This window comes from Symphodus melops (assembly GCF_947650265.1).
Source record: "Symphodus melops genome assembly, chromosome: 1".
Classification (NCBI taxonomy): domain Eukaryota; kingdom Metazoa; phylum Chordata; class Actinopteri; order Labriformes; family Labridae; genus Symphodus; species Symphodus melops.
In genome coordinates, this window is record NC_136691.1 from 27,614,678 (window position 1) to 27,641,942 (window position 27,265).

Genomic DNA, 27,265 nt, shown 5'->3' on the forward strand with positions numbered 1-27,265 from the left:
CTTCCTGAAACACAGTTTATTTCCAGTTTGACATTGACGCATACTTTTTTCGCCATTATTGGTCTTTATCAGCTTTCTCCACAGAGCGTTAGGATATCTTCAAATAACCTTAACGAACATTTCTTTGGACTGTGGGAAGAAGCCGGAGGCCTCGGAGAGAATCCATGCATGCTACAAGGAGAACAAGCTGTTAACCCTTCCTGCGGCCATGTTCCGACGGTAGTCAGAGCGCACAGGGTAGAATGTCTGCTCCAGGGCCGAAGTATTCTCCAACTTCAGGGCAAGCCCCTGTCACTTTACAGGGGTAAAACAACTGGTAAAAGGAGACACAGAGAGTCTGGTCGGATCGAGGTTGTTGGGCTGTTTATTCTGCACACTTGAACTGGAACTGTACATTTCTGGAGGCTGACTTCTTTTTCTGCCTAACTCTGTCCCCGCCATCAACGTACGTTTCACAAACACCTTTCTGCAGACACTCATTCGCTATCTCGCTCCACCACCCACACACATGCGCCCTTAGCCATTCACAAAACAGACATACATTACTTGTATAACAATGCATTCTGCACACAAAGGCTCCTGTAAGACAGTTTTTAGAACAAGGGAGCTCCTTGCTGTGAGGCAACGATGTTAACCACTGCACCGGCATGCAGCTGCATGTTGAATTCATAAAAAAATAAAACTCAACATCAGTGTCACCTTCTTTTAATGTAAAATTTGTATTTACACGTAAAATCATGGCAGTGTAATAGGGACATTCACATCTGAAACAAAAGAGTGCTAAAACAGACCAACAAGCAAAAATACAACGGAACACTGAGTTGGCAATGTTTGCGCTTTGATTTCTTTTGCATGGTCAACATGTATGACTACAAGGTATTTCACATCACCAATGAATATTAATAATACCTGCAGGTAAGTTCGATAAAGAAACAGAATAGTGGTATGATTATCATCTGACAATACACACAGGTAGGGATTTCATCTATGTTATAGACAGTTATGATTACTTCAAGATTTTAGGAGCAACTAAGTGGAATGTGATGAAACAAATTGAAAAAAAGAAAACAAAATGTTTTAAATTACTTGTCCACTCAGTGTGAACTCTGACAGAATAAGCAGCTGATGCAAGCACTCTGACACTTTCTCAACCTTGTGTTGAACTTATGCGATTAGTTAGGCTTTTAAAGTCCTTCTTTAAAACAGTTTTTCTAAACAATCAACAAGCTTTTTGCTCGGAAAAAGATTAACAGATATATCCCTTTCTCATTACTCAATACTACCTATGATACCAGAGGCGGTAGATGGTAAATAAAGCCCTTAATAGATGTGAAAATGATGAAAGAGAACCATCAAAGAACTTTCTCTGCCACAAAAAAAGACAATTTACTTCAGATCAGTTTGGCTTTTTCTTTAGAAAACCTCCCGTTTCTTGAAACATGTTTTCAGGGTCCTGATACTCATGACAATGTGACGCTGAAGTGCAAAAAAATATGTACCTTTCTGCACACGTTAAGCCCCAACACAATGAATAGGATATTTTGAAACTTTGTCAACTGTTGTTTCAAGCAGGTCAGTTAACGCTCAGTCAGTCTATGACTACGCAAGAAAGTAACCTTATTTGTGAAACCTTTATTTAGGTATACTTTCACGTAAGTATACCTTCACAAAAGGCTCCAAGTTCCCTATTTTCGAACAATCAGCCGTTGCACATCTGATATAATTTTCACTACATTTTTTACTTTAATCTTCTTTTCTTCTGACATTTGGCTCATTAATTCCTGACACAAAATCTAAAAAAATACATTCACCTGGATGCGGCCCTTACACTACTTTGTACAAAACAATGAGGGCTTTAAAATGATAACCAATTTTAATATTGATTAATCACTACATGACTACATCATGATTAGACAATATTTTCGATTGTTGGAATTTTTCATTGTTTTGCATTTAAAAATAAAATTGTAAAAGGGTTTTATTTTGATGTTGGTACTGCATAAGCCAGAGATTCTCCTCCTCTTCAACCAGTATAAATAAGTGTCAGAGCTCCTCTTCAACATGTGTGTGAAGTGTGTTGTTGTAAATCCACTCTGATCCTGTATTTGATCATGTCTATAAACCCCTCTATTTCAGCCCTGCTCAGAACAGGCTGTTTCTGTGTCTGTAGCTTTAAATATGTAAATGAGCTGTGTCTGACCACGCCCCCTCTCTGGAAGGGCTCGGGTGTACTCGCTGCTTTCTGGCTCCATGTCCTATTGTTTACAGTGAGAAGGCAGACTCAGAGGTCAGAATCTGCCCATTGTGATGTCATGAAGGGAAAATCTCGAAACAGCCTGTTTGAGCACACATTTTCTGAAAAGTGGAGCAGGCAAAAAAAGGAAAGGATGGACTTTTCTCATCATTGGAGGGTGTGTAGAGAGACTAGAGACAGAAAGCCATGGTTTGCATTGTGTGTGACCTTTAAAATGATAGTTACATAGTTGCTGTTTGAATTCAATCCTGCTTTTATTTTATAATAAAGTAAGAACCATCTGGTTACAACATGAACAACCAAAACAATCATGAAAAGGATCTACAGACCTTTGAATGAAAGAGTGTAATGGAGTATCTCACTTTAAGTCAACTTGGTTTCAGAGGGATTTTGTTCTCTTCTGAAGCAGAAAAAAAAGCGATCCAAACTCTTCCTTTGTATTCTTTTCACTCACCTCATTAAGCTAGAAATCAAAAAGGACATTTCAAAGTATACTTTTTAAAATACAAAGCTATATATATTTATATAAACAGGAAAACAGGAGTGACCCTTTTGGATTTGATAGCCTGTCTAAGTCATATGAAGGACTCAATGGGACCAGAACGTGTGTGCACGTTCCTGAGCAAATGTGTGCCCGTGTGTGAGTGTTGTGGAGGTGGCGGGCTTATCATTAGAAGACATTGTCAAATGAGGAACATTTGTACGTTTTAAGTTTCTTGATGGCCTGTTTGAACTCTTTGCTGGACTTGTCCCACTTGTGTATGCCTGTGAGAAGGTACTGCTGATCCACCTTGCGGCCCATGATTAGATACTGGTTGCCCAAGTTATCAAGCTGCTGGCAGGGGCAGTCCGCACCATTTTTTAAGTATAACACCAGTGTTTTCATGTCCTTCTTCTTCAGGTTCCCTGCTTTCAACATCTTCTTTCTCTTCTGCAAGATCACCTTCCGGTCCATGTTTTCCCGTGTAACCTCCTTGATCTTGGTTTTGAAAGCTGTTGTCACAAGAAAAGAGGAGAACACATTACTTCATGCTTAAAGAAGATGTATGATTAGGCATGTGATAGGCAAAAGACAATAAAGCAGGACTACCTCTTAAGACACTGGTAAGACACACACACGCATACAAGCATGCACAATTGAAGCAGGAAGTACAGTTGTAGTACTCAAAATCAGTCTCGGTCTCAAGACCACTTTTTGGTCTCGTCTCGGAATCCAAATTATTTTAACTCAATTTTGTCTCTGCCCTAGACTCCAGATTTTAAGTGAAGATCACCACTGTCAGGCTATTTTTTGATCAGAGAAAAACTGCTGTACACTTCTGTAGTTTGATTTTTATCTCTCAGTTACAACTTTTCAGATGTTACGGTCCAAGTGAGTGACACACCTCCTGCACGAAAGATGGGGATTTTTCTTTGATATCTATGGTGTTGGTTTTGACAGGGTCTCGTTCTGCCTTGGTCGTGTCATGTCTGGGTCTCTGAGCACTCTGGTCTCGGTTAGTGTGGACTTGACTACAACACTAGCAGGACGTAGTAAGTCTCCAAATATATATTTGAAGTTTCTCAATTTCCTGATCTGATAGAATGATTGAATCTGTGATTGATTCAACAGAACATAATGCTTTCTCAATTAAATGTACTGTAACACAAAAACACTATTTGTCAGCCATTAAAACTAGGGATGTCCGATAATATCGGAGGGCCGATATTATCGGCCGATATTGACTTAAAAATTTAATATTTGGAAATATCTGTATCGGATTTTTACAACCGATATTGGAATTTCCCAGTCTGCATGAACGCAGCATGGGACGTTTATGGGCGCACGCTTGATGACGTTAAACAACAACAAATACAACACGCTGGACTCGTGGCTAACAAGTTAGCTCACCCGGTGAATGAGGTGTCCGTGGTTTGGAACTATTTCCAAGTGTCAACTACGGACAATAAATTTGCAATTTGCAATGACTGCAAAGCGTCGGTTATGCGAGGAGGAAACAAGGTGTCTTCCTTTAATACATCAATTTCAATAACCCATGTCAAGAAGAATCACGCAGAGTTGCATGCTACATTTGCGCAGCAAAGTGATGAAAAGAAGCAACAGCCGAAACCGAAGAAAACCACACAGTTGTCGCTTAAAGAGTCAACTGAGAAAAAACAATGTGGCAGCAATGGAGAGGCTGCTGGTGGAAGTGCAGATGACCCAGGCCGGGAGGACCAGGACTGCCCACCTAAGAAGGCTCGAACTGGAAGCATGAACCTGCGGGACATGTACCAAGAAATCCTTGCAGAGAATGAAGTTGCAGCTCAAGCACCTACAAGCGAGACAGCGCAGGTGAGTAATTGATTAACTTAATCATCAAACTAAATTTAATCTGCTGTGCTGAGTGCGTCACATTAAAAATATACATTACATACAATGACTACAATAACCATTTGGCTGTCAGTGCTTCAAAGAAAAATAAATAATAGAAATTCTATTAAAGAAATGGAGGAATTCTATTATATATTTATTCCCTGTCTTTTTTATTCTTTCTTTAGGTGCATGCATACCTAGGAGAAGCCATCCCCTCGAAAGGATGTCCTTTGGAGTACTGGAGGCATCAGGAGAGAGGATTTTGTTACTCTTAAAAGAGATTAAGCCCAGTTTGAGTATATTATTTGACAAGTTATGGCCAGTCATTCATTGACTATGTTTGTGCCTCTTCCTTTTTTTTATATTGTCTGTGGTGTTGTTTGAGGCTGTTTGTTGTTGAGGTTTCTCTCTAACACTAAATAAATATGGCACTTTTTTCCATAATTTAAGTTGTTCGCTTATTTTTCTCAGTGTGTACATTTGGAAAGCCATGTTTCATTCACATATGCATCCAGTGGGGCATCACAATAAAATTAGGCATAATGTGTTAATTCCACAGGAGATATTTTATGTTGTTGTTACCTAACAGTTTTGATGTAAAAAGCCTGCATATATCGGTATCGGTGATATCGGTATCGGTGATATCGGTATCGGAAATTAAGAGTTGGACAATATCGGATATCGGTAGAAAAGCCAATATCGAGCATCCCTAATTAAAACATGTTTGCTCATAATATACTAATGCTAATAATACTTCTCACCTGTGCGCCGACGTGAGTGGCTGCATAATCCAGTAGCTCCGTCCCTGTCGTACTCGTCGTGATATGTTATTTGTTTGTCTTGGCTCTGTGCCAACTTCTACTTTTATAGTTTTATAGTACACTTTCAGTGTATAACTTTATGTATCCTATGGATACTCTTTCGTGCCTTCGTGGAAATAGCAGCGGAAAACTTTCTTATTCAAGGGAGACGCTGCTCTCACTCAGGTCAGCGGGACAAGCCGGCGTCGTTCATCCGATACCCGATGAGCTGAGGCGGCGGTATAGAGGCTGTCGAGCCGGGGCTCTGCTAAGGGCTAAGCTAGCGGCTAAGCGATGGAGGTACAAGCCCTCGGTTCCGATGATAGTTATGGGGAACGTAAACTGTCTAACCAACAAGACAGACGAGCTGGCTGCTCTTGTGAGGAACAACAGGGGGAACTCAAGGTCAGACTCCGAGAGGCAAAGGAGGAGTACAGAAGGAAGGTAGAGCAGAAGCTGCAGCAGAACAACATGAGGGAGGTCTGGGAGGGCATGAAAACCATCACAGGCTGCAAGAAGAAAAACAACAACGCAGAAGACGGGGACCCTGAGAGAGCAAACCAGCTCAACCTGTTTTTTAACAGGTATGACATCCCCGTCGCTGCAGCCAGTGCCTGTCCCCCCAGCACCCCTCTACACACCCCCTCCCCCCCTCTCACTCCCCCCAACACCTCCACCAGGACAGACACAACCTCCAGTGACAATCCATCCCCCTGTACTCTGGAAGACCTCGTGCCTCACCCCGGTCCCCAAGAAGAAAAACCCCAGTGAGCCAGGAGACTTCAGACCAATCGCTCTGACATCCCACGTTATGAAGACCTTTGAACGGCTGCTGCTCCAACACCTCAGACCTCAGGTCCAACACGCACAGGATCCCCTGCAGTTTGCATACCAGGTAAAGGTGGGCGTGGACGATGCCATCCTCTATCTTCTACACAGGGCTTACTCTCATCTGGACAGAGGGAGCAGCATGATTTGATTTCTCAAGCGCTTTTGACACCATCCATCCCCTCCTACTGAGAGACAAGCTGACCGAGATGAGGGTGGACTCATACCTGGTGAGGTGGATCACGGACTACCTCACAGAGAGACCACAGTACGTCAGACTGAAGGACTGCACATCAGACACGGTGGTCAGCAGCATCGGAGCACCACAGGGGACCGTGCTCTCCCCTGTCCTGTTCACCCTGTACACCTCTAACTTCCAGTATAACTCTGAGCTCTGCCACATGCAGAAATACTCAGACGACACTGCGATAGTTGGTTGTGTCAGGGATGGACAGGAGGAGGAGTACAGGAGCCTGATCGAGGACTTTGTGACGTGGTGCAGTGACAACCATCTGCAGCTAAACACCTCCAAGACCAAGGAGATGGTGGTGGACTTCCGAAGGAACAAACCACATCTAGAACCTGTTTCCATCGGGGGGGGTTGACGTGGAGGTGGTCAGGACCTACGGGTATCTGGGGCTGCAGCTGGATGACAAGCTGGACTGGTCGCCTAACATGGACACTACCTGCAGGAAGGGACAGAGTCGTCTGTACTTCCTGAGAAGGCTGGGGTCCTTCAACATCTGCAAAAAGCTGCTGCAGATGTTCTACCAGTCTGTGGTGTCCAGCGTCCTCTTCTACGCCGTGGTGTGCTGGGGAGGAAGCTGCAAGAAGAGGGACGCAGCACGCCTGGACAGACTGGTGAGGAGGGCCGGCTCTGTGGTGGGTACAGAGCTGGACTCACTGGTGACAGTGGTAGAGAGGAGGTCTCTGGACAAAATGCTCTCCATCATGGACAACACACACCACCCTCTGCACAGCACCCTCACCGGCCAGAGGAGCATGTTCAGTGACAGACTGCTGTCACAGTCGTGCTCCACGGATAGACTCAAGAACTCTTTTGTCCCCCTGGCCATAAGGCTGTACAACACTTCACTGTCACGGCAGGGAAGAACCAGATGGTGAACCCTGGACTCTTTTTTCTTTTTTTCACTTTTTTCTCACTCCTCATCTGCACCGCTGACCTCAGAGTCAGCCTCCAGTTGGACACTTTAATGCATATTGATAGTCACCTTACTGAGCACAGGTCACCTTAATGGTAATCACTCTAATCATGTGGTTCCATCCTACTGTATTGTTATGCTACATCTGTAATGGTTGACATGATCACCCTAACTAGGTCAAGTTTCACTCTATTGTCTTCAACACTTAATGCTAATCTGCTCCTCAATAGTTGGGTACTTAAATGGCAATCACCCTAACCACCCCTGGTTTCACCTCATTGTTTTAGGACACTCAATGCTAATCACTGCATTGACTGTTTAACGACTGTTTAACGACTGTACTCACACCTCGGGCATGAGCTCAAAGACCTCTGTACATACACATGTAACCACCACATGTAATCTATCTATCTATCTATCTATCTATCTATCTATCTATCTATCTATCTATCTATCTATCTATCTATCTATCTATCTATCTATCTATCTATCTATCTATCTATCTATCTATCTAATATACAGGCTGATTATTTTAAATGTCTAATGTTATCAAGAGAGAACTTGTTTTGTGGAATAATTTATTATTCTCTGATGGATTTTAGTTTTTAGTCTGCAAAGTTTCTCAATTTCCTGATCTGATAGAATGATTGAATCTGTGATTGATTCAACAGAACATAATGCTTTCTCAATTTTCATCTCCTTGCCACCTTGACCAGTGAATCCAAAAGTTTATTTGGGATCCTGTCAGTAATATGGTGAGCATCAGCAGCTGTAGGGCAGAGATGGTTGTTTTTTTAACAAGCAGGCATTACCATGGTAGCTGCAAAGACTACAAGCAGGTTTGTAGGGACAAGTTAAACCTTAATAAAGCAAAAGTATTACTCGATTAATCGATCGGGATATTCGATAGAAGGGTCACTAACAGGAGTGAAAACGAAGGCTGCTCAACAGCAACCACGAATCACCACGGCATTTAAACGGCCCCTCGCTCCACAATCCAACCGTGCTGAAGCCATCACAAGCGCTATCGGTGTGTGATGGCTGCAGACATGAGGCCATATTCGGTGGTGCAAAACGAGAGCTTTAAACATGTGCTTAAAGTGCTTGAGCCACGTTACGACATCCCGTTGCGCACCCACTTCAGCGGAAAGATTGTGCCAGATCTTTAAGAGCAGGAGAAAAAAAAAGTTGTGGATGAACTATTCAGTGCACCCTCTGTTGTGCTCACGACAGACGGGTGGACGTCCAGGGAAACGGAGAGTTATGTCACGATAACTGCTCACTTCACCACAGACACGCCCCTTTTACAAGAGTCACACAGGCACTCATCTCGCACAGGTACCGACGCAAGCAGTGGAGGAATGGAAGATAGAGAGGCCCATTACTAATATCCAAGTCACAACTGATAATGCTAAAAAATCAAATAAATGCAGTGAATGAGGCAGGACTGGGCCCACAGATAGGTGCTTTTTCATTAATGGCCATTGGTCTATGTTTAAAGGAAGGAGATATGCCATCTTATATTGCACTTTAAGGGCCAGATTTACTAAAGGTTTGCGTGTATTAAAACGTGTGCAAACTTGATACCACCAGCAAAAAATGTGCTATCTGATCTACTAACAGCGTGCAGTGAGGATTGCGTCTGTCATATGAGCAAAACAACACGTACAGTTCATTTAGTACGTTTGCCTTAATGAATATGTAAAACGAGGCGTTTCTGCCCAAGTGTGCAAAATACTGGGAGGAGAAAATGCAAAGAAGTTAAGTTAGTACACGCAGTGTGATTTACCAAGCCAGGCAAACATTGCGGTGATTGTGACGGTGTCTGAATTTAACACCTTTAAAGAACTAATCCAAGAGCCCCAGTGTTACACACTGCAGGCTGCAGGTAGGAGGAGAGATAGGCTCAATAAAAGACGTGTTAACAGGTTTAAATGACAGAAAAATAAATGGGATGTATTTATTTTGCATCTTTCCTCAATAATAGTTTAAAAGAAACGCCATGATTAAACTGTGAACATTCACAGCATCTGCATTCTAAAGAATTTCAACATTGACATTATGTCGGCCTATTTCCCTCTTCTCGCCAACATTACATTTTAAACTGGGCATTTCATTTTCTCGGGTTACGTGTCTCTGGTGCGCTCCGGAGCGCGCTCGTCTCTTCACTCTACAGCCCCCCCCCCCCCCCCCCTCCCCTGCTGCTGCGCTGTGGGACGCTTGAACGGGGGGCTCACCATGCTTGTACCCCCAACTTCAGTACCTGTTGCCGTGAGATTTATGTCCGATCAGACACAGTGCTGACCAGCTTCTGGTGCGCAACCATGGCATGAGTGGCACTCACACTGAGCACCAGTGCCACTGAGGACTCACACCTCCTGCACAATGTATCACAATTCATTCAAAAGAGGGAGGGAAGAAAAGAGAGGCCGTGTTTAATACCAAGGTTTTCTTATAAGCCACTTTTTCCTTTTGTTATATTAACATTTATTACTTGAAAATACTGGACGTTCATTTGCCTCTCACTAATATCTATTTTGCGCCTGCAGTCGTCCAGCTTTCCGTCCAAACTCTCTGTGACGTAAACCAGTAGAACAAAGCCTGACAGAAATACTACCGCCTCCACAAGGTTTGCACCTGACGTTATTCACGGAAATGTTCTGAGTAAATCACCCGCAAAACGCCCACAAGCCAAACGTGCAAACTTTTGGAGTGAACACACACTTTAGTACTCTTTAATTGAGATCTTATTAAATCTGGCCCTAAGTTGTTTGCTGTTCTTTTGCTGTTGTTGTCGTTTACTTACGTTACAAAGAAGACATTATGCCTCATGCCCTTTAATTGATTTTACATATTTTAAGTACATAATACACAAAAGACAAAGTTATATTAATTTGTCTTGTGCCTTTTCTTCTTTTTTAAGCACTAATTTGTAACTTCTATATACCATATTATAATTTTTGTATACTTTTACATCCGTTTTAGTGTTGGGACATTACATGATCCATCCTACATATAATTATTCTGACACTAGTAAGAATCAATGAAATGTTCCAACTTTCAGCACATCATTTGGCCAACATCACAACAGCACTGTAAACATAAACCATACTCAAATAATAATAAAAAAGACTTCAGTTCTGCGTAACAGAACACAGGATAGAAATATTTTCCAGAGGAAAAGGCAGAGTGAATGGCGACTTAGTGTTTGGAAAAGGCTTGGGACTCAGTCTGTCCCCATCATGCATTCTACTTCCAGACCCTGATAGGGACAGTTCAGGAAATTCAGAGCATCTGTAGGGATTATGAGGACGTTTTATGCTGGAGTGGTTATTGACTGCTTGGAAACATCACCCAAAGGTTCAGGAACAGCACTGTGCATGACTGAAGAGGCCAGCAGAGGGTGCTGCAGTCAGCAGGGTGCAACATGGGTACAACACTCCACACCCTCACTGATATCTTTACAAGGAGGAGCAAATGGGAAAACAGGATCATGAATGATCCCCACCAACCCAGTGAGGGACTGTTTGTGTGGCTTCCCTTAAGGCAGACGCCTCAAGGTCACGTCAGGGTGAACACAGTAAGGTTCAGGGAAAGCTTCTTCCCTCAGGCTGCAAGGTATGTTAACTCTGCCCTCTTCAGGTTAAAACATAGCACCTAATCAACATGACACGATGTGGAACTCTGACAAATACACAATGCAAACCCCACCGAGCGCTGAAGTTGAAAATCTTTAAACTTTTCAGAAAGGCACAGAACATCATTAGTGCTCTTGTCCAAATGTATAGTATTCCTCAACCTCAAATAAAAAACACAGGAAAAAGTAAAAGACAGGCAGTGCTGGTCATACTGTGGTTGTTGCCATCTGCACTTTTCTTCTCAGCTTCTCATTTTTTAGCAAAGGAAATTGCTGCTTAGTATTTTTGTATTATTTGCAGGAAAGGAGAAGTGGCAAGCTGTGCTACACTACGCCCTCTGGTGGATCTTTTTTTTCATGCCCATTTGCACAACAAAAGACGTGAGAGTAAATGGACAGTGACAGTTGTACTGTTTAAAGCACAGGTCTACTTACTTACTAACATGTAACAGATGATCAATGAGCCCATAACTGTCGCTTACCAAGACTTATTCTGAAGAACCTAAAATAAAGTTTAAAGGTCAAATAAAGTTTAAATATATAATTGAATAATTGGAAGTTGGTCTGGTAGCTGGGGATGCCTTGGCCATTTCCCAAGCACTACCGAGGTACCATAGAGCATGGCACCAAAACACTCTTAAACACTCTCTAGAATAAAATATTTTGCATGCCCCAAAATGCAACAACAAGTTTTAAGTTCACCGTCCAGCATTAATTGCCCTCATTGTCTTCACCTGTGTCATTAGTCTCACCTGTGTTTGATTACCCTTGTGTCCAGGGTCCGAAATTAACACCCGCCAAGCGATTTTCTGTTTGACAAGACGATTTCAGAGAGTGGTACATTTTTTACCCAGAACTACATATTTAAAAACTAAAGGCCAATAAACATATTTTTCAGTTGCTCAACTTCCTGATCTGATAAAATGATTGAATCTGTGACTTAAATCTGTGATTTTTTCAATAGAACATAATGCTTTGTCTGTTAAATGTACTGTAACAGATGTGTATGTGACACAAAAACACAATATTATTTTGGCCGGTAAAAAATATGTTTGGTCGGTGAATTTTTTCATCTACCCGCAAACTTGGCGGGTCAAAAAGATCCATTTCGGACCCTGCTTGAGTCTACTTAGTCTCAGTCTTCTTTCCCTCTTGTTGTCAGTTTATTGTCTTGTTTCATTCTGTCGTATGTAGAGCGTTAGAAGTTGTTACCGGTATCGCTCTCCTCATGGCGCCTTGTGTTTTTTCACCTTTAATGGTTTTAATTAAGTTTGGACCTTTTCCAGAGTAAGCCTAGTTTTGCCATTTGCATTAAAATAAATAAATTATTTTCACATCTGCTCTTGGGGCCAGTCTCCCTGTGTCATGACAAAAGGAGGGCGGCTGGTGTTACATATAGAGTGACCTTGTCTGCCCGATGTGTCCATGAGCAAGGTACTTAACCCCAAATTGTTTCTTAGTTGGCCTTGGCTTGGCCTTTATGTGTAGTTTGAACTTTGGGGCTTCTGTAGACCAATATTTTACTTAACTATTTTACAAGTGTTTTGCAGTTATCATTTTTTGCTTTTTCCTCCGAAAAAATGCTCGGCCCCGATTCATGCCTGCGAAGCAACTGTAACAAAAGAGCTGTCTTTATTCAGAAACAATGTAATAATATAAAATAAGTGTTAACAAGCGGATCATTTTGCACATTTAAAATACTTAAACCCTCCTGCTAACTACAACATTGTTTGTCCTTTGGGTCAACTTGACCCCAGAGATTTAAACCTCTAGAAAATGATTGTAATTCAAACTGTTGCCCAAGTTTATTTGTCAAGTACTGTTTGTTTATTGACTACCTAAATATCCCATTAAATAAATCAAAAAGTTGGTCCAGCATTTATAATATCCATCTTAATTAATGCCTTTATGCTGCCTTCACCATGGTTATGTTTGTGTTTAGTTCTGCTTTAGTTAGCTTGCTTCCCTATTGGCTATTGTTCCGCTCTACAAAATGTTCACAGAGTCCGTGCTCCACCAGGAGAATCTGGCAAGATCATCTTTGAACCCTTCTCGCTTAGAGTTGCTCTTTGATTGTTCTTAAATTACTCTAAAGCTAAACGCGCTTACTAGGATTATTTAAGATAAGTTAGGAGCTCTCTAAGAGGATTTTCTAAATCTTTGTAAATACAGGTTTTCAGTTTCATATTCCACAGTCTTTGGAACTTTTTTTCTTGTACAATTTTCACACATTTATAGGCCACTTTCTGCCAGTGTAAGAAATGTTTAAACTCAAACCTTTATTTCATTGTGAACTTAAATGTTCAAAAAGAGCCGCCTTGGTTTTTTCCAGTATTAAGAGTTCACATGGTAGGGATTAAGACTTTTATCCTCTGTAGCCACTGAAACATTCCCTGTGAAGAGGCTTAGTGTTCACTGAAATCACAATTAGAGTCATAAAAGACTGTAGAACATGGAAGTCATCTTAATGAATTCTTCATCCTTGGTAATCCTTGCATGCTATGAACTTTCTGATCGCCTTGTGTTACTAAGGGTTTAATCACTTCAGCAACATTGTACAGTAAGACACAGCTGTTATCTAGGTTTTATTAAAGTCATCATTCAAAGTATCTATCACCTGAAACCAGAATATTTAAACTCTAAAATTAGTGGGGTCTCTAATTGAGAGCTGCTTTAATTTGTCAAATGCAGACCAACACCAGGCTTAGTAGAAGGGACTGTGCATTAAATTGGAATAAGCTTTTATTTGATGTTTTGCAGTAATCTCAATGATCTTGTTTTCATGATTGTGGGAGGACACAATCATAAATGGAAATAGACTTATTGCCCAGCCCTAATCCAGACACTGGTCCATTTATTTATGTTTCCATTCTACTTCTACAGGATCATGTTCAAGTATAGACTTTTAAAGTGGAAAGGCGTGGTGTACGTTATAGATGATTATAGGACTGTGTTCATAGAGAAATGATAAAGTTACATGGAGTTATGCAGGATTAACATACTTACAGCACCATTTAGTTCTGTCATGTAATCATCCTGAGACACAGAGTTGTGTACAGAGCCCAATCGATTTTTGAGGCCGATACTAATATCCTTTTTGCGGGAGAGAAAAAAAGAAGATACTGATAATATTGGCTAGGTTCTAGCGATTCACTCAACTCGAGTGAGTGATTTCACGATAAGATTCCCTCAAAAATTATTTTACAAAATGAGACTGAAGAAAATTTATGATAAAAAAAGATTCCTTTAATTTTTTCATCTCTTTTTCGGACAGCCCTCTGAAATGAACTCACCAAAAGGAAAATCTACCTGCATCTGGCGCTTGGCTGGTGTTGATTTCGGACCCTGTAACTGTGATTCATTTTTTAAAGAATCAATGTGAACCGTGACAACTTTTAACTGCCTGTAGATAGATATAGACTGACAAATGTATTTATGTTGATTCCTTAAAATTCAGTATCCAAACATGCATGGAAAAGATATATGGTGAAGACCAGGTGGTCACTCACCTGAGGCTGGTTGTAATCCTTATAGCACTCTCTGCATGTGAAAGAGAACTGCTAGTGCCACACAATGAAACTAAAATGAAATGCTACTTGAATGGGGTATTCCCCATTCAAGTAGCATTTGTGGGTGTCAAGTACATCGGCATCCATCTGCGTAAAATGAGAGAAAACTGATAATCACTTGATATGCTGATATCAACCGATATTATAGCCTCTACTTCGGCGGTCCCCAACCCCCGGGCCGCGGACCGGTACCGGTCCGTGAGTCATTTGCTACCGGGCCACACAGAAAAAAAAAATAATTTACATTATTTCCGTTTTATTTGTAATCCGAGTCTGAACACTGTTTTATTTTGAAAACCACCGGATTCTCTCGGTTACATCAAGCTGCTCGTCTCGTCACGTGATACATTACCGCTCATTTTAAACCCACAAGCTAGCAAAATGAATAACAAACTTTGAAAAAATTCTTTGGGAAGGGGAAAAGGCCCAGTGAGGAGACAGAAGAAGAACCTAGGACCACAAAGAAAAAGAAACCTTCATTTAACAGGCAATATCAGGAGTCCTACATGAAATATGGATTTATCGCGACAGGTGATTCCCATGCACCAAGCCCGCTCTGCATAATATGCGGCGACCGGCTCTCCAATGAGGCAATGAAGCCTTCAAAACTCAGGGCTCTCATTGATTCAGGGTTATGGTGAGTTATATATTTTCATGGACTTTATTTTATTTTTGATTTGTTTGTGGAGTATCTTATTGTGAAGGCATGTTTAAGCGTTACCATAGTGACCCGAGAGCGTGGGGACAGAGAGGATGTTACTGATTGTTAAGTTGTTGGCGCATTTCATGAAACGCTGTTAATAAAGTTCCATAGGATTACACAGTGGATTCACGTTTATTATTATATTTTACAAAATAGCACGTTGATCGTATCATTTTATTGTGTTGTATTTTTCCGCCACACCTTAGAGGCCGGTCCGTGAAAATATTGTCTGACATTGAACCGGTCCGTGGCGCAAAAAAGGTTGGGGACCGCTGCTCTACTTCACAACATTACTAATTTGTCATTGACAGTTGGTGATAGTAAAACTAGCTCCATATTGATCAACCACCATTAACACTCTACTGTTGGATCTTCCTTCTTCTTTGTGAAGTCCCTTCCCCTGACCTGATTTGCTCTGGCTGTTCAGAGGATCAGACAGCTCCCAGGGTGTCATAAACCCAGCAGGAGGGCGTGCACAGCTCCCAATTCTACATAATGGAAACTTTACTGATCTGATCAGCTTAAGTAGTCTGTCTTCCGCCCTGTTGTTTACTGCATCAGCAGAGGGAGGGAGCAATTAGGCTACAACAACAAAGTAAGCCTTTCCAGGTGATAGCATGATTTAATTGAAGGATAGGAGTTTTTTGGGACAAAGAGGAACCATAAAACCTTGAGCATGGAGATAAACTGGGGCAGGAACCAAGTTTCAAGTGGGATGAGCTGTTAATCCGTTTCTATCTGAGTACTGCAAATGTGGTGTCTGAGTGTGCACGTGTGTGTTTGTTTGTGCACGTGTGTGTGTATGTGGTCAAAGAGATGTACATCAACATTTTAAAGAACTCATAGATTGAAAGTACACCAGAAAGAAAACTAAGCATCTTACATGGCACCTTTCTGCTTGCTGTTGCAGTAAAGCTAGAGTTCGGGGAAGCCAGTCTGTACTAGCTGTCAGCAGAACCACTGAGCCTTTCACAGCAGCTTCCAAACATGCTGCTAGTGCCGCTTAAAGACATCCGCCCAGTGCGTCTTAACCCAATGGTTAAGCAAATTAGTGATGCGCAGATTGTATTATAACTCTTATGCTAATAAATCCCTCTGCAGAGTCTGATAGTAAAACAACCTATACAGAAGGTTGTCTTTTACTCTAGAGGCCAAATATTGCAGGAATGAAAACATGGACTCAAAGAGCAAACCATGTCTTCGAGTCACAGCTTCTACAACACTGGGTGGTCAAAGGAGTTTAAGGTTAAATATCCAAAGGTCATCCTTCGAGTTCAACCAGTAAACTAACATCACAGCAACAACAAACTTAGCATGATAGTAGCTAGCAGTGTTGTGTAATAAATGTACTTGCAATTGTATAATTCTTTTCTAGGCCTCAGAATTCTCAAAGCCCTTTTTAACCGTATGTCACTAACGCCTCTACTATTTACAGTAACTAGTAACATATCATACACACACTGTTAGAATTACTGAAATTTAAAAGCATTTGTTACCCATAACTTTATGTGAAATAGCTAACAACAACACCAGATTAGGGTGTAATCTTCACATTAATTTAGGTGTCAAGGTTGCACTAACAGCAGCACAGCAGCATGCTGGGAGAAAGAACAAAGACACAGACCCAAAGCAGACACACTGGCAGGTGGTCATTCAGGCACAGAGTTTTCCATTATGGATACCAACGTTATTGTTTCTGCTGAAGTTAAACAACAAACATATAGCAACATGTTAGAAGTCTGCGTACAGGAAGAAAAACATCGCTATAAAGAACGAAAGCAAACCAAGCTAAACAACAATACTCTTCTAGAGAGCGCAGTGCAGCCGGCACTGGAGCCCAAAGTGCAGCTCACCAGTTAAAATGAGGATTGAAGCAAAAGCTAAATGATTCCCATGGTCACATGTTTTTTTTTTTTTTTAATCACACATTCATTTTGATTTTATGATCTATAACCCCAATCCCCACATACTTTGTGTGCACCTCTGTACGTCAGCGCCACGCACTACGCTGTGGTCCGCTACCACTCTAGCTAAAAACTGTCTAACCCTAACCCCCCTAAAAGTTATCCATCGGCGAAAAAACCCACATACAGCAGCTACTGTACATCAATGGTGTGCATGTTGTGTATGTTCATCAATGTAAAAGCTAATAAAAAAACAGACTTGTTTTCACAATTACTGTTTTATTTTAGTATGTTGGTCTACTTAGTTATGGCTGACAGATACTGTTATTTAAATAATGTAACTTTTTACTCAGTCTTTTTAAATTGAATCATTGGCTGTTAAACGTTATAGAGCTGCATCCTGATGCAATGCAACTGGTTGTGCTCTTAAAATACAAGGCTAGGCTTTTTGCTGGCATGGGAGTAGAAACGTTTATCTTTTCTTCCTCTGATCCAAATAAAACAATCTGCTAAAAACAAAGCACTTTGTTCCTCTTCAGTCGCTGCTTGCCATGGCATTGCCTGCCTTTTATGAAGTTCAAACGTCATCGAAAGTCAAGTATGCTTGTGTTAAACTGATAGGAAACATGCATTGTTACATAAAAATACGAATTCACACTTTACGGTTACCTCGAATGAGAACAGACATTTCACAACTTCCAGTAAGTGAGCAGTCTTGTGGACAAAAATGCTTATTCACTGCCAGGGTTCAGATATTTACCACATGCTTGGTCCAAACAGATTAATAAAGACTGGAGTGAAGTCACTCATACATTCCTCATGGCTCTCTGCGTTTTTCTCAACCTATTTCATATGGTCAAGAGCGGAAATCTATCCATCATGTCTACTGTTGGTCTTAGATGAAAAATAAAGACAGCTTTGTTGCTACCTATTATGTCCAGTCAGGTCACAACCAGCAAGGAGTAATCAGGAACATGGTTTTAACCTCTATTCAAGTACTCTGATTCCACTCAGAGTTCGCTATTCCAATCTGATCCTGTATTTGATCATGTCTATAAACCCCTCTATTTCAGCCCTGCTCACAACAGGCTGTTTCTGTGTCTGTAGCTTTAAATATGTAAATGAGCTGTCTGACCACGCCCCATCTCTGGAAGGGCTCGGTGTCTCTGGCTTTCTCGCTCCATGTCCTATTGTTTACGGCAAGAAAGCCAACCTGGAGGTCAGAACAAACACCTAGCTGTGGGAGTGTCACCCGCCTGGGGGAGGGGCTACTGCCCTTTGTGATGTCATGAGGGAAAAATCTCCAAAAAGAGGGACAGAATGGACTTTTCTCTTCATTGGGAGGTTTGTAGATCGACTAGGGACACAGTGTTAGAACATGGGGACGTTTTTTTTTTTGCAGAGAATGCTGCCTTTAAAAAAGCTGATCCTCATACTACTTTTTGACCTCTTCAAGCCTTTCACTCTTCATGCACCTTGATAGTAAGTGAAGTTGTCCAGAATACCTTGCTCTGGTTTGGGTTGGGATCGCACATCTTTCTTTAAGTGGAAACATATCAATCCTGTTTGCATCTTCCTTTTACACTTCACAAACCAGCTGAGGGAAACTATGTTGTACACTGAAGTAGAAGGGAAATAAAACAATCGATTGATTTTAAAAAAAATGGTAAAATCAGTGACTCCCTGCTTAGTGCTAAAGCTAGCTCTTTAACTTAGAATAGCAAATGAAGACATTCAGCCAGTCTCACAGATGAATGGAGTCAATCCTGAAGTATGGACTCATTCAAAAATAGATTTTGAATCGTGAATCCAGAATCGTTTGGAATCAAAAATAGATCAAATTGGAACATGAGAAACCTAAAGATTCCCAGCCCTGTACTAAAATCGACACGCTACAGATACTGACATTCTTGGATTCTCATTTGAGTCTTGTACACATTTTTTTAGATACCCACAGGTATAATTGAATATCCTTTTAAGACAAATAAAGGAATATTTCAAATATCAGCCGATATAACCATATCCGGTGACTGTCAGCAGCGGCTAATTTTATCACAGGTATGTGCCGATATTACTAGACTTACTCCCCATTATCAATATCGGCCCAAAACTCCCATATCGGTCGGGCCCTTGAAAAAAAAGTAATGTACATGTACAGGTGTGGGTGTAATTTTGTCGATTGTTGTGTATAAAAAGCAGTCTCGAGAATGGTCCTGTATGAACTAGGCCAGAGCACTCTGCATGACTGGTGAATCATATCATTAATTTTTGAATGTTGATCTATGCTGTAAATCGTAAAAAAAAAAAAAAAAAAGCCTTTGTTAAAATGTTCTACAATACCTTTCTTTTTATGTTTCTTTACATTCAGAAATATCCAAAACTAAGTCTACATGGTGACGTTGTGGCAGCCGATCTTGTGTGGTCGGGTGGGCAGCGTTGCCCCTACTTTGCCCTCTCTCATAAACTGAGCCTCAGACTGTTAAAGGGGAAAGTGCTGTTTTGGTTGCTTTGGTTGTTTATATTTCTAAAAGAAAAATGTAAACCATTACTAAACCATAGCGGCCTATACTGTTGAGCAATATAACTTCAATAGCTGTGGGCTGTTGGTCGGTGTAGCTTTAAATACTCCAACATACTCGAGATGTCACCGGTTTCTGGTTTAGCCACTTTCTCCACCAGGAAATTAGTGAACAGGAAATTAGATGACTGAAACCGAGTTCATTATTTTGGATTTCAGCTGATAAATAATCTAGCTATTTTCCATCTGCAGAACTTTGAAAAAATGGTAACAATACTTGAAATGTTGTTAATGCTGGTAATATGATGATACCCAGCAGACCAATAACAGGGCTTGTGGTCTGTGTCTTTTGACGAGTAGCTACATTGATTTAGTGGGGACATATCGGTTTACATACAGAGACTTTTGCATTCAATGTGAAATAAGGCAAACGCTATGACATATATTTGCAGCTGAAGTATCAATCGGGCTTAAAGGCCATGTGTTAGGTAACGTAACTTTGCAGTATAAGGCATAGTGGCTTAATTAGAATAAGGATTTTCTTCATTGAGCTCTTATCCTTTATAAGGGCATAAAAACTTACTGTCTAAAAAAATGCATACATTATCAAGGACAGTAGAAAGGCCTGTGTATGTTACCACAGCCTCCATACATGAGGCGCACGCTAACCTTTACACTATTGGCGTCTTAGCACTGCGACCTTTAAGTCTTTACAAATCGAAATATCTCATGACATCAACAGAAAATCTAAATAGACCTTATCAGAAAATAATTAATTCTTTGCCTCCACAAAAACACACGCACACAATGCGCACACACACACTGAAAGTCCACCTATACTGCAAAATGATTCACTTCCCTTCTAAGAGACCCTTTTCATTATCATTCATTAGTCGATGAACATTTTCCTCTATTAAACCACACAGCCATGGTTCATCTCACCAAAAGCAAATCCTCTCCATTGATCAACATAAAATGTTTCAGCTAACCTCTAGGCTGGAAGAAATAATTGATGCAATCCCATCATAGTTCTCCTCTGATTTCATGGAGCACTGTGACAGATGTCAAGGCGTAACAGAGTAAAGTGTGTGTTTCGTTGGCACAAAGATGTCTGGTGGATGCTTACCGAACTCGCTGGCACACATGTGCTCCAGCATGGCATCTGTTTTCATTTCATTGTCACATGGTGGGCAGATGGGAGAGTAACCTGGAGGTAAAAGAAGGGAAAGAGATTTTGAAAAAGTGGGCCAAACAAGATGCAAGTTGCAGATACACACAGCACTGAATTACCATCACAGCTTTCTCCACATTGGAAGTATCCCTGTTGAGAGAGACTCATCAGAGAACGATAGCCGCACAGTTAAAGTAAATTATTTCTAAACAAACACAACCCTTTATTTAGCAGGAAACTCTTGACACACTTTGAAGCTCTCTGTGTGTATGCAGACATCAGTTGTGTGTGTGGTGTCAGATGCCTGGTCTCTTGGGCTCCGTACGCTGTGATGACCTGACCCCAGTGAGGAATGTCTTCAGCTTTTATGGCCGGCTGTAACTAAGAGCTGCAACTAAGAGCTGCAATAAACACTCTTACTCATTCTCTGTTACATTCAAAGACTTGTATCAAAATGTCTCTCTGTCATGTTTTGTATACACAACATGTAGATATAAAAGGCATGTAGAAAGCAAAATATGGTATGATAATCAATCCCCGCTTTGAGGAATGCCAACAAAAACTGCTGGCTAGAGAATAAAACCACAATGAAAACAGTGAGCCGAAGTATGATTTCCACAAAGACTAATGCATCCTAATGACACATTTTTACGCATTTTTCCAACAGCAATTCTCAATTTTGTTCATTTAATACTGCAACTGATTTCTTAATGCAAAACAGCTGAGTCACAACAGGCCACAGCATTCAGTTCAGAGCGACTTGACTTCAGTTTCACAGTGTGGCTTTGGATGGATCGAGCACAGGGTCGAAAAAGCAGTTAAAACAAATTGTCTCCCCGTTACCAGTCACCAATTACATGTGTTTAGGGAAAGCTTGTGAAAGTTTCACCTGGGTGTAAAGACCTTGTGAAAATAGACACTGTTTACAGAGTCTCTATAGGTCCCCGTTTGTCTATTAATGCCGGGCTCTCCTCTAAACAAAAAAAAGAACAATCAGCATGTATTTGACGGTGGGTGGGTGAGAATCATTGGCCCTCAAAAACTGATATGGCTACTCTGTTCAAATGGGGTTTTTTAAATCTCCAGATCGGATTAAAATAATTTTCGATATATTTTTTACGCGTCACCTCGACACGAACCACAAGCACTGTGACTGGTCCGCTCAGAACGTCATTTCCGGCAGTTGCTTTTCCTATCACAACGTAAATAATAAAAGGCTGTGTATTGCCAAGAAAATTGATCCGTTGACATTCGAAAGAAACAAAAGTGCATTTCTTCATCCAGGTTCCTTAGTGGGCTAATGACGATGTTAAATTCACCCGTCTTGCTTGGTTTTGTTGTCGGACAAACCACCTCCAGATGGATGCGTTCTCTTGCCAAGACAACCCATAGGGATCACAAAATTACAATTTAACCATAGACTATTCAGAATCTGCTTTATCTTCACCAGACTAGTAGCTAGGTTTGGATTTCTTTCTGGGTTTCTCTGGTGTTGTTCAGCTCAGGTTCATGGTTCAATATCACACGACAGTCTTAAATGTTTTTTACTTCTGCCTTGAACCCAGCCTCAAGGTTTCAGAGCCCAACATGCAATGCGCCAGAAAAAACCCCCCAAACACTCATTATAGTGCTGACACAGACCACATCGCTGTGATTGGTCTGCTTATCAGCATCACATCGTAAATGCAGAAAAGCTGTCATAATTAAAGCTGTTCGGGCCAAATGGCCTGAACTGGAAGCTATTACTGAGTTATTGATAGTCATTTTAAGTTTCTACAAAAAAGTTGCTTCATTTTTCCCTTATTTTTATTGAAATGGCTCTAACTGGAAACTATTACCAGTATGCATGTAACAATTCACTCAACTCACAATATTGAGATCATGATACGATTCGATTTGTTTGGAGAGAATCGAGAGGTGATTGGAGCTTCTCATTGTGCTGTTGATTAAATGCTGCATCATGTTGGTTTTTCTGTCTTTTTTTTTTTTAAGTTTTATTTTCGGGGTTTATTGTAGAGAGGAGGGTGGATGAGGTGGGAAGGTGGGGAGGGGGAGTGGGGAGAAACATGCGGAAGGGTCTGCCACAGGCTGGACACGAAACCGGGGGACGCGCACAATGCCACTGGCGCCCCCTGTTTGTTCTGTCTTGTTGTAATATTTGCACACTGTTTTTGTCTTTCATTTTGTGTCTTGGGAAGCCAAAATGCTTCGACTGCCATGATAACGTCGGCTTATTACAATCAACCTCCTCTGCTCTACAGCTGCTGGTGCTCACCATGTCACTGTCTACACTTTGACAATAAACCTTGAATTTCCCTCGGGATCAATAAAGTATCTATCTATCTATCTATCTATCTATCTATCTATCTATCTATCTATCTATCTATCACTGCGATTCATTTTTCAGACAACCGATTCACACCGAGACACCTTTGAATCTGTTTTTAACTGCCTCACAATTCATCTTTACATCCCTAGTTACCGACTCTTTTCAGACTGCTCTCCTCTTCCGCAAAAATGTTGTCATCCGTCTTTTTTCAATCATACTGATTACGAGACGGCGTAATGTTAGGTCCCCATTCTGTGAACTCACAATGTATTTGGGGAAGTACGGCACATATACACACACAGTCAGACGTGCATGCACACACAGCGCTGTGCGCCCTCGCTGGTTCTGCTCATTCATCTCGCCTCTGTAACGCCCCTGTTACTACCTCCTAAAATGGTTACAGAGGGGGATCACTTTGTTCCCCTGTTACACCTCAGCAGCATTCAGATTAAAAGCCAAACATCACAGGGGCGTCTGAACAGGGATGCAGAAATTTTGACATTCTTACAGATACGATGCATCATTTTTGCACTATTTGTCATCTTTTTAATGCTTGTCACCTCAGGCTCTATAGCCTTTGTTTCAGTCGCCATAGTTGGAAATGCACATAAAAAAAGAAAAAAGGCTCAAAATAAAGGCACAAGTACTTAATGCCTGTGGTGAAGTTATATTGAGCCAAGCAGACGCAAAAGTTTGCAAAGCTGTCAGGCTCACAAAGGGTCAGCAGTTTAAGGTTTATAAAACCTTCTGCTACCAGGCTCTATCCTACACGAAATTTGGGCAGACAGTGTTTTAATTGTTGTTTTTATTCAAATTCTGTCTTCATACCATTGCTGGTAAGATAGCTACACGTTTGTTAGGGAGGACGCTGTGGTAAAATTCTGCCAAGCAAGTATTTACTTTTCTCGCCGCTGGACTTCCTCCAAGCATCGACCCCAATTCAACAAAAAACTCTGCTTAAAAATTGGCTACAGCTTTTTAAAAATGAAATTAAGCCAAGTCTGCGATATCACACTCTCTTTAAACATTACACACACGTAGTAAAACAAACAACTTTACTTGAAGAACCTGGGAGGATGGGGTCAGAGCTCATTTCTACCAAAAGGTTGTCTTTGTTTGTGTTTGAATTTGCATCTGCAACAACATTCCCAAGCCCCTCTCACTGCACGGGTGATCACTTTGACACCTTGACAAAAGCCCTGGCTCTTTGTTTTCTCAGTCCAGGAGCCAATTATCAGTTACATTAAGAGAGTCCTTATGGCAGCTTTGACAACAACCGACAGAGAAGTTAAGATAACATTCAGTTAAATAACAGATTCTTCATTGATGACATACAAAGGTTAAAGTGCCATCAATTAAAATGATGAAATTAGTTGTTTTTAAGTCGTGAGACATTTAATATCACTGGCTGTTGGTATGCAAGGAGGAACTATACCTGATCTCAGGGCCTGGCTGTGTATTTCTACAATGAAAGGCAATGAGTTTACCTTTTCCATTTGTCTTGGTTAGGGCGTTATGCCTTATTTGATCATTAAAAAAAGTGATTGTTCTCTTCATTATTAGCGTTTGTGCTAATTCTGGCATATTTGCATGGCTGCTAGTTGCTGCTATTTTGATTCGTGAAATGATACTTGATAGACTATATATGTGTCTATTTTCAGGACACTTTGAACTCCAAGCTGCGTGTGATTTGCTTCCATTTGAAGATTAGAATTATGCCTAATGCAATAAACACAATTTTAATGAGAAAGGAGAACATGCGTTTGCTTTATCATTTCTAAAATTGTGGTTTTAAACCCCTGTTTTGCAAAGTTGTGATATACCACTACCGATAGGCGTCACGGTGTTAATCAGTGTGTTGATTCAAGTTTTGATTCACAGCTGAATAATAAAGGATGAGAAGATGTATCCTTAGCACAGACAAAAAATGCTTGCATCCTGTTGGATATCACCACTTGTTTTAAGTACAGGGCCGAGAAGAAGACGCCTCTCCATCAAACTCACAAAATTCCATCTAACTGCTCAGTGGTCAGAACAAACACTTGATCCAATATTCATGTTTAAAAACACAATCGAAGAGCGCTAAACAAACTCGTGTAGTGTCGTTTACCTGTCGGCAGGGTGGCCTCGGTGGCGTTAGGCTGCGTCATGGCTATGCACACATCATCTTGGGGAAACTTGTCACAGGTGAGCATCTCCGGCCAGGGAAAGCCAAAAGCCTGCATGATGGGGGTGCAGCCGTCCCGCACGGCCTCGCACAGCCAGCGGCACGGATAAATGGGCCTCTCTAGGCACACGGGTGCAAACAGCGAGCAGAGAAAGACCTGTGTGCCTGGGTGGCAGTTCTTGTGCACCAGTGGCACCCAGCTGCTGGCCTGCTGTTTAACTTCGGCCATAGTTTCGTGCTCCAGTAGGTTGGGCAACAGCATCTGGTTATAGCCGACGCTGTGACAGAGTCGCAAGTCCTCCGGGATGTCAACGCACTGGGGAGGCTTGCCGTAGCTTCGTCCGCCGTTGTACATGTCCGACTTCCAGCTGAGGTACTCGTACTCTGACGCACCACACAACGATATGAGCGCCACTGTCACAGCCAGACGAATCATTCTCAACAGCAGCACAGGAGCAGAAGTCATGCTTTCTTTTGGCCACAGCACAATAAAAGCAGCTCGCTAGGGCACTGCAAGTAAGTTATGTCAAACAAATAAAGCCGTACTCTGCAGATCGAGCGAACTCGACAGTGTCTTTGCTCCAGCCCCTCCGCGCTCCTCGGCTAGTGTGTGTGGAGGAAAAGCGCTCTGCCTGCGCTCGGCTTAGAGACAAGAGGAGATTGTAAAGTTCGCTCTGGCCAATCGGAATTCGTCTGCGCCTTTTGGCACTCTGCTGTCAGTCAAAGAGCTTAATTATCCAGTGTGTAAAACACTCCGGGAGCCTCCCCCTTTACTGTGGTGCTGCTCTGCTGTTACAAACTTTATTTAAAAATAAAATAAAACAAACTTCCTGCCAAATAGTAGAGCGATCGAATTGTTTGCTCTTAGGCGATGTATATTGGAGCTCTTACGCAAGACAGTGCAGTATAAAGAGGTTTTACTGAGAAGTATTTGGCATGCTTTCCAGTCATGCGGCGCCGAGAATAACATGTTTTCCTCTCTGTAATGATGGATAAAGTGATAAAGTGAATCCTCACTGATTTCAAAGACATTCACCGAAATATCCCTAAAAAAGAACTCACGTGTTCTTGTCCTTTGTTTTCTTCCAATGTGCATCCATTCAACTGAAAACAAATAACCAGTGTTTGGAAAGGCAGATATTCATTTAACAAAACATCTCTGTTTTGGAGCCGTTTTCAGGATCCTTTTAACTAATTCAGGGGGACATTTATACCATTGCATTTACATTTTAACCCATCTTTTAGGCTGGTATTGTGAACATAGAGACATTAATCATTGTATGTTTTTCCTTTGAATGGAATACTAATGGGAGAAACTTAAAAAAATATCTTTATTCTGCACCATGCATCATGTTTACTCAATCCTATCTGTAAAAGAGCATTTGAGGGTTCTCATTAAAACTCAAGAGCTGCAAATGGTCCCATTTTTTCATGTATTTTCAGCCAGGGATAATACATGTATGCATTCTTAATTGAAGTGTAACTTCAACTTGAAGCCATGGCTTTCATTTGCAGTCCTTGAGGTTTGGCTTTTAGGAAATAACACATGATACAAAAACACTCAATCAGCCTGCTGTTATCTTATTCCTTGATGAGTTTCAGGAAATACACTAATTCCAATGTTGAAATTCTTTCACCAAAGACTTTAGTGGTACAGTTCTGCAGAGCCGGGTTTCTTTATATAAACAAATTCCATGTCCTATTTTGAGATTGTCTTATCAAGCAAGGGTTCATTATCTCACACAGCCTGCTATATGCAAACACACAAATTACATGTATCCTACCTCATTAGACTGCAAGTTTAAGTAAATTTGCTGAGCCCAATTGTCCATCTCCTCATGCAGGCTTCCCTTATCGAAGGTGTGA

The 27,265-nt window shown here is 41.3% G+C and overlaps 1 protein-coding gene across 1 annotated transcript; it reads right to left on the minus strand.

Moving 5' to 3' along the window:
* Window positions 1-689: 689 nt before the first annotated feature.
* sfrp1a (secreted frizzled-related protein 1a) lies at window positions 690-26,143 on the minus strand. The gene is made up of 3 exons (XM_079371721.1): window positions 25,343-26,143; window positions 20,859-20,939; window positions 690-3,247 (listed from the first exon to the last, which is right to left on the minus strand). Exons 1-3 carry the CDS (start codon window positions 25,863-25,865, stop codon window positions 2,925-2,927), a joined length of 927 nt encoding a protein of 308 aa, XP_079227847.1. The 5' UTR covers window positions 25,866-26,143; the 3' UTR covers window positions 690-2,924.
* Window positions 26,144-27,265: the final 1,122 nt, after the last annotated feature.